Raw genomic sequence first — 8777 nt, 5'->3', positions numbered from 1 at the left:
GCTTGTGTGGGAGAGAGAGGCTTGTGGAAAGCCGGTGGTGGCAGTTGAGGCTCTGAGGGTTTTTCCTGAGAGGCTGTTTTGTTTGGCGTGTGTGGTTCTAAAAATAAAGTTAGTTTCTTTTGCCAAGTGGCTCCTGATTGTGCCCAGCCAGACTGCGGCAACAATGATCTTGACATATCTTATATTTGATTCAAATGGGGCATGAATTCTCATTTTTCCACGTGTACAGATTGCAGGATCACATTGGTTATACATCCGTGTGTATACACACAGCAATCCTAGTGTCAGTTGTATTCTGCTGCCCTCCCTATCCCCCTCTCCCCTCCCCTCCCCTCCCATCACTATTCTCTACCCAGATCGACCTTTATTCTCTCTAATGGCTGCACTGGACTTTGTGAACCAGTCCCTTCTCAATGGACATTGTTTCAGTCTTGCTGTTATAGAGTTAAGCATGATGAATAAATGTGCAAAATCTGGTACCAGCCTACCTGGGGCTGACTTCCAGGGCCACTACTTACTAGCAGTATGAACTTTAGCAAGTTATTGACCCTCACTGTGCCCCGTTTTTGTATCTAAAATGAGACTGATTATGACCTCATGGGATTCTATGAGGATTCCACGAATAGGTGCCAAGCACTTAGAAGAGTGCCTGGAGTATCAGTTTCAACCAACTTGATTAATGCTGCAATTGAAATTATATAGTGAATTTTCCATGTATTTAAGAAGGGTAAATTCTTAGCAATAGAATTGTTTACAAATTCTTGGAAACAGAACTTACAATATCATTAGCTGTTGCCAAATTGTCTTCGATAATACTTGAACTGTCTTCGGTCCCCACAATCTTGCCCCCACAGATCTTTAGCAACTTTTTGAATTTTGCTAACCTTATTGATATAAAACATCATCTAATTGTAGTTCTAATTACTATTGCTTTAATTATGAGTGAACTCGAGTGAGTATCTGTTCATATGTTTTTAAGAACCATTAGTCTCCCTTTTGACCAATTCTCATGCTGCAAAATGGTTAAACTTATGTTACAGATTTTTTTTTATATACTAAGAAAACTAGTCCTTCAACTGTGAGATGCTTTGGAAATGTTTTGCAAATGTGTCATTTGTCTTTGTGACTTTCTTCTAATGGTATTCTATAAATCAAATAAATATATTCTGATTTCTGGGGTTTGTGTCATAAGTTTAAAGACATGACCCACTCTGAATTATTTTTACTCTTATATTTATTACAGTACTTTAATGATCTTTTACAGTTTAGTTTCTGACATACCTGGAATTTATTTTGACATAAGGAGTGAGATGGTTCATGGTTACTTTTTAAAAAGCTGAATACCATTTACTGAATAAACCAAATTTTCTCAAATCATTTAATAAACCATCTCCCAAATCTAAATGTCCATATGTATTTTAGTTTAGTTCTGGTCTTTTTTATTCTATTCTACTGATTTATTTATTCATGCATCATTAGCATATTAATTAATCGTACTTAACAAAACAGGTACTTTAAGAAACTAGTACAGAAATGTTATTACAGCAGCAATGTTCATAACTAAAAAGTGGAAGCAATTTGAATTTCCATCAATTGTTGAATGATCAAACAAAAGGTGGCATACCATATAAAGCAACTGTATTCAATATTAGAAAGGAATGAATTACTGATACATGCTGCAAAATGGTTAAACTTATGTTAAGTCCAAGAAGCCAAATATTGTAGGATTCCACTTATGTGAAAAGTTCAGAATAGGCAAACATATAGAGATAAGCAGCATATTAGTGATTATTTAGGGGCCTTAGGGTGAGAAAATGAGGATTGACTCCTAAAGTGTGTGGAAATTCTTTTAGGAAGTTGATATTCTAAAATTAGATTTTTGTGATAGTTGTACAATATGGTAAATACATTAAAAACATTGAATTAGTGAATGGATAATTATGAATGTAATGCACTCCACTATTGTCATGTATGTAATAAATAAATTTTAAAAAAGAAAAAAAACCATTGAATTATACTATGTAAATAAGTGAGGCATGCGTAAATAATATATTAATAAAGTGTCTTTAAAAAATAAAACAAACAGGTGCTTTAGGTTAGCTGCTAGGGCTAACTTTCCTATATAAATTTTATTTATCATTAATTTGTCTTTATGAATTTTTCTGATTTGCTTTCTTATTTAAGTGGGAATTTTAAGGTAAGTGTACCTAGAATTTTTTTTATTGGGATTGGTATCTTTAATGGGATTGCCTATATGATTATCCATTGTGATTGGAGGGGAGTTAATGTTTAGATTAATTTTTATTTTTGGTTCTCATGTAAGATTGTTATGCATATTGCATACGCCATAGGAAGGATATGGAAACCCACATTTGAATAGTGCTTTATACAGTATGGATTTTGTATTTGTGTAGAACACTGGTCCTGACTTCTGGAGAAGGTGACTGTGATAGACTAATTACTGATGAAGAAGAAGCCTTTTTTGGAATTCTTGATAGATTGTTCATTGGGTTGACTCCTCCCTAGTTGATCAATGACACTGGGGGATTACGTTTTGAACACTGAGCTCTGTCTCATACCCTCTGGGAGGCTACTGGGGAGGCCCTCAGGGAGCTGTCCATCTGTTGGTTCAAGTAGGAAGGCTAGCAACCTTTCCTCTGGCCAGGAAAATAACTGACCACTGGTCTTGGAGACTTCTGGATCATACTGTCAGATCATGCCTAAACAACTCTGCAGTTTCACATGGCTGCAACCAAAAAATTGTAGAAGACCAGAAAAGAATATGTTGAGATGAGAGGAACTGGAGTCAAGCCTCACTGGCTTGTCGCTTTAACCTGAGCGTAGACGACAGGGTCTAAGTCCGCAGAATGGTTTGCAGTCAAGCTGTGGCTCTTCTTTTCCAAGGGTTGGAAAGACATGCTGGCGTAGGTTAGCGGGTCCTCTCCTAGGGATGAACGCTTCAGAGGGATGGAGAGAAGGAATGAGTGGATTCAATTTGGAGCAAAGTGTGTCTCTTTAGAAGCAGCTGTAACCTTGCAAAGAGGGGACCCAAAGAGATCAGAAGAACTCTTAAAAGAATCCCTTGGAGAGTCCAGGAAGCAGTACAACTACCCCAGTCAGTAATGTGAAACGCAGAGGGAAAGCCTCAGTGCCTGGGAAAAACACAATCATCCTACCTTGGCAGGAGAGTCCGAGTGAGGATCTGGGACCTGGGGACTGTAGTGACCTGCAACAAATACCAGGAAGAAGAGGGACAAAAAGTCTCACCATTGGGGTCTGGAGGAGTGGGGAGCCTCTCCCTTCAATCTTGGGTGAAGGGGAGGGTGGGAGGAGGGGCTGGGGAGTGGGGAGGACAGGGAGGAAGAGAAGGGGAAGGAGGGCCGTTCTGATCTGTGTTAATCAGGTTTTATCTCACACACCCTTACTCACTCTTGGCTATCTCTGTCCTCAGTGACAGACAAGGCTGCCCCATCCCTCAGACACCACTTACATCTTCTGCAGCTCTTAATGATGAGGAAGACCATGGCCGTCAGCAGCAGTGTCAGTAGAACCCCAGCAAAAAAGACCAAGATTAAATCTGCTGTGCTTTTTGGTAGAAAAAGGAAGAGGGTCAACTGTTGAGCTTTTGATGGCCGTTCCTAAAAGCCACAGCGCAGCCTTCCCCACCTGCAGGAGAGCCTGGAGCAGATGGCACCCCGCTTAGTGGGCTGCTGCCCTGACCCACTGGCTGGCAACTTTCTGCTTTGGCGTACCAGAGGCATCTGAGGCCTCAATGAAAGCTGCCAATTCTCCCCACCCTTCTCGCCTCAACACGCATTTTACAAGCTTAGGAAACAATTCTTTGTCTGTTTCTGTTCCTTTCTCTCCAGACCCTCCTCCACTGTCCCCAAGCCAAAGCTGTCAATACAAAGTCAAATGCCATGTGGTCATTTGGATGAAGGATGAAGCAGACGAGTAAATGTTCATTTACTTGGGACGGCTGGAATGACAGGGTGCAGAGCTAGTGGTCATCGGGGCGATGGTAGAGGAGATGTCTACGAGAGAACATGAAAGAAGTTAGTGTAGCTGCCATTTGTCAAGTAAATGTCCCAAGTGCCTCTCTTACCCAAGCAACCAGTGGAGATTAGTAACTGGGTGACTCTACGTGGGAGAGGATACTATGTCATTTAAAGTGAGTATTTAAACTGGAACTTAAAACCATCAGCTATGCAAATAAAAGAAGAGCCCAGTGTCCTGCTGTGCCCTGTGTCCTCTAGAGAAAACAAAAATAAAAAATGTGTGCTGTGACTCCTTCCTCAAAGATTTTCGCAGGAAGCCCTGGGAAAATATGCTCCTTCTGATCTAAGCAAGGGTCTCCAGGCTTGGAGTGAGAACAAGCAGTGAAACCCAGAGCCAGTGTTTCCCCAAGCCCTCAGGACCTTGACCTTAGGAACTGCTGCCCTTTTTGGCTGGTCATTTTGCAGGGCAGCTGATAACAATGTCCTGCCAAAAGCAGCCACAATAGTTTCCCCCCAGTGTCTAGAAAACAAATAGGGGAGGAGGAAGGGAAGTGAGTTAGATTCTCATGAACTGCCCAGGTGATCTATTCAGATTTGGAGGGTTAGCAGTCCTTTCTGGATCCCCTTTTCATTTCTGAGGCACTAGAGTCTGTATTGTGATAAAAGATGATTTTCCCAACCTGAGAAATGCACTAGCCAGTAGTGTCCCATTATAGCCCCTTTAGCACAACATCTTAATCTCCTAGTTTGTTTTTACTTTGTAGTGAGGCCCGTAACAGTTCCTGTTCTGAACTCACCATATTGGGGCTTAGGTTTGGAGTTCCTTCCTCCCATGCTGCCTTCACCTGAGAATTAGAAAAAGGAACCTCTTAGCTTAAAAAGGGCCAACCACGGAGGGACCCACTCCGAGACTGATGCTAACATAAGGACAATAACAAGGAGAGAAAGGTAAACTGTGGATGTTGAGGTGCCATCACAGGTCAAGCCTTTACCTGGTATGCTTTGTAGGTCCAGAAATGAGAACTTATCAAAAAGAATTGACTGATTGCTCTAGAACTGATTCCCATTCACAACTCACAGCAGACTGAGGTACAAATTGACATAGGAATGTGTTGGTGTAATCGGTGCTTACTATCAGAACCTGTATGAGCTCCAATTAAAACCAGAATTTTGCTTGTTAGGCATTGAATTGAAGTAAGCATAAGATGAATGAATGATTTTAATACTGAAGTGTCTTCCAAGTCTGAGGCATCTACCTCACTTTTCCCTGGCAGTGTTGGGTAAACTTTGACAGATTCCTCTTAGAGGCCCTTCTCCAGGGGCCAGCAGACACTTCTGTTCACATATTGTCTTTTCAAGTATGCTGATATCCTTGTCTAGATTTCTACCTGTTATGTTAAGCCTTCTTTATTTGTGGTTTTTTGTTTTTTTTTTTTAGCCAGAAAATATAAAATATCTAAAGGCAGAAAAGTAAAAGCATCTAAACCCCTACTGTCATTGTTAATATTTTAGTAACTTTCCTTTTAGTCTTGCTCCATGCATTCTATTAAAGCTGCATGAGATACTTCTTTAAGATGTTGTATCCTTTTTCATTTTGCTACTGAGGATTGAATCCAGGGGCACTTTACCACTGAGCCACACCCACAACCCTTTTTATTTTTTTATTTTGAGGTAAGGTTGCTGAGGGTGTCACTAAATTGTTGAGGCTGGCCTTGAAATTTTGATCCTCCTGCCTTAGCCTCCCAAGTTGCTGGGATTACAGGCATGCACCACCACACTCTGCAAGAGGTTATATCCTTTGTTTTCACTCAGCATTTTATCATACACATTCTCTCATACCACTAAAGACTGTAACATTTTTAGTGATGATTGGCATTTCTGTTATACCTGTCCCCCTTTATCTGTGAGGGATTCATTCCAAGATGTTCTGGAGATGCCTGAGACCTTGAGTAGTACCAAACCCTGTACAGTAGATATAATATCTTTTCCCGTATACATGTACCTCTGATAAAGTTTTATTTATAAATTAGGCATAGTAAGAGATTAACACCAATATAGAACAATTACAACAATATGCTGTAACAAAAGTTATTTAAAACTTATGATTCAGCCAACAATAAAAAATTAAAAAAAAAAAAAACAACTTATGATTATTTATTTCTGGAACTTTCATTTCATACTTTCAGACACAGTTAACAGGAAGTAACCAAACATCTGGCAAGTGATAGTTTGGGTAAGGGGGGATACTGTGTATAACTTGCTTTACCAGCTCCCCACTTGCTGATAGAAATTATTTTCAATTTATTTAATTAAAGGACAATGAAACAGAAATTTTTGCACATAAGCCTTTATATGCATCCCTGATTATATTTTAGATGGCCATGATTTTACTTCATATTTAGATAAACATGTGCTAAAACTTTTTGGCTCTACTTTTTCTGCTGAATTTTAATATAATTTATTATGTTATACATAATATAATATATGATATGATATAATATAATGTAATATATTATATTTAGGCAATCAATGTCATCAATTATTGATGTGTTTTCATTTTTCAGTTCTTAAAAGTTAATTTCCAAGTTCCTGGACCCAGGGAGGGCTGGGAAAAGAATACCTCATTGTCATTTACCACCTACAACATCAGCAATAGCATCATTAGCAAGTACCTTACAGTTCACCAACATTTTTAAATAATCCTGCAATGTGTAAGAAAGGTGCCTACAGGAAAATTTGGTGAGGAGTATTAGCCATGAGACACAAGGCACACCATTAAGTAGCGCTATAATATGTATGCATGCGTGGACATAGTATCTTATTATATATATTAATTCATTGTGTAGAATATATTTTCCCTCATATTTTGAAGGTATTGAGGTATGTGTTTGTACTAAAGAGGGAATTCACTTACACTAGATCTTATCATTGGGGAGGTGGAAAAGGAGAGCATGGTAGGTCTATGTAAAATTCTGATCCTTACATTAGTAGTTCTCAATGAACAACCATTTCAATGAAGTGTTACTACCTAAAATAAGTTAGAACAACCCACCCGGGAAAGCAAAACCCATCACACAATGCCAAAGGGAAATAACTACTTACAAATTCAGGCCAATAAAAGCAGAAAGCATATTTCCCTTTGAAAACAATATTTTAAATGTTTAACAGAAGCAAAAAGTTACAATAGAAACAGTTGTATCTGGCACTGGAGAATCTTGCTCATTGCCTTAAAATTCATCAACTTTCTAAATGCAGCCATTCAAATACAATCCTTCCCCCACCTAATTAAAAAAAAATGATAGAAGCTAGTAACAAGCAGACGGCGTTGTCTTTTGGTGAGCGATTATTTTACCCAGATTAAAATTTTGTGAAATGCATTTACCTTTTAAGAAAAACTCCGGACATAAGAGGCAGTTTTCTAAGACTGAGCCTGCTTCCGTTATGAGTCCCGTTTTGCAGAAATGACGAAATAAAAATTACCAGCACTGTCACTGTTGCCTTTAAGCTGTGTGTCATAAAGATCCTGTCTAAACTCAAGGATGGACTTCCTCTTTAGGGCCAATGCTACATTAAAAAAAAAAATCCTATAAATAGTTAGAACTGCTTTTATGTATTTTGACACGTGAACTTCACAACATAAGAGGATAAGGTGAGTTCATTTCTAATTGTTTATTGTTCACTTTAATCACCCTGCCAGATATTGCAGAGGTCACCACAGTAGGACATTATTATTGTCATCAAGGACCTAATGATCATATCTATTCCTACCAGGGAAATGAAGCTGATAAAGAAAAATGAAGAACAAATAGTGTTAAGTATGGCTGTGCAGATGTCAAATGTGTTCAGAGGGCTGAGATCCCTTTAGAGGGAAGGTGATTCATTTATGTATAAATATTTATAAAATATTATATTTATAAATATTCATAAAGTAGTATTAATTAGTACACACATCAGATAGACTTTATGGACCCTACAGTGGGCTATGTACTGAGAGCAAGGCAGAAAATTTCCTTACCTTGTCTCATTGTAAAGGGGCATAAGATATAGAAGAGTGACAAAGACAGAGAAGAGTGACACTTGGTTAAGGGACATGAAGGAAAGAGTGCTAGCCAGAGAGGGAGTGATGGGAAAATGTCTTTAGACAGGGTGGACCACTGGGGAAGGCTTCTTTAGTCGTGGGCCTTTCCACTGAGAATCGAGAACGCTGACATGAGAAGGGGTTAAATCAGGCAGCCCAGGGCAGAGGGCAGAGGGCAGAGGGCAGAGGGCACAGCCGATCCTGGAATAGAAGCAAGAAAAAGCTGCGCAGCTAGAGAAAGGAGGCAGTGCAGGTGGACCTTGAGCTGGGGTGGAGGCTGATGCACAGATGGGGTTTGGATTCAGGAAAGGGAATGTGGGAGGGATAGATGGCCCAGGACCAGGATGGTTTGCTGGGATTCAAGTGATGCACCTTTGGGATATCAGCATAATTCAAGAATGGGGCATTTGTAGAGGGTGGGAGGTGATAGATATATTAGAGGCTGATGGTGAGGTTCTTTAAATTCAAGCAAAATGTGTACAATTATGCATCATTTAACAAGGGGACTGCGTTCTGAGAAATATTTTGTTAGGGGGTTTCATTGTGTGGACATCATAGAGCATGCTTACACAAGCCTAGATGGTCCAGGCCAGTCACTCCTTGTGGCCCTTGACGCAATCAAGAGAGGTGATTAAACACAAGATGCATCCTATCATGATCTCTTTTGCTAAAGTGGCTGGGGGGGTGTTAATGGTAGAGAC

At 39.5% G+C, this 8777-nt stretch overlaps 1 protein-coding gene across 1 annotated transcript; it reads right to left on the bottom strand.

The window, feature by feature from the left end:
* Nucleotides 1-694: 694 nt before the first annotated feature.
* Nucleotides 695-7524, bottom strand: CUNH1orf162 (chromosome unknown C1orf162 homolog). The gene is made up of 6 exons (XM_015502156.2): nucleotides 7381-7524; nucleotides 4796-4843; nucleotides 3971-4034; nucleotides 3491-3585; nucleotides 3177-3226; nucleotides 695-2957 (listed from the first exon to the last, which is right to left on the bottom strand). The coding sequence occupies exons 2-6, from the start codon at nucleotides 4830-4832 to the stop codon at nucleotides 2814-2816; spliced, it is 390 nt and encodes a 129-aa protein (XP_015357642.1). The 5' UTR covers nucleotides 4833-4843; nucleotides 7381-7524; the 3' UTR covers nucleotides 695-2813.
* Between the last annotated feature and the right edge of the window lie 1253 nt (nucleotides 7525-8777).

Source organism: Marmota marmota, unplaced genomic scaffold, assembly GCF_001458135.2.
Source record: "Marmota marmota marmota unplaced genomic scaffold, marMar, whole genome shotgun sequence".
Taxonomy (NCBI): Eukaryota; Metazoa; Chordata; class Mammalia; order Rodentia; family Sciuridae; genus Marmota; species Marmota marmota.
Note: the sequence above shows the minus strand (reverse complement) of the source record. Positions and strands in the feature narration are given on the sequence as shown.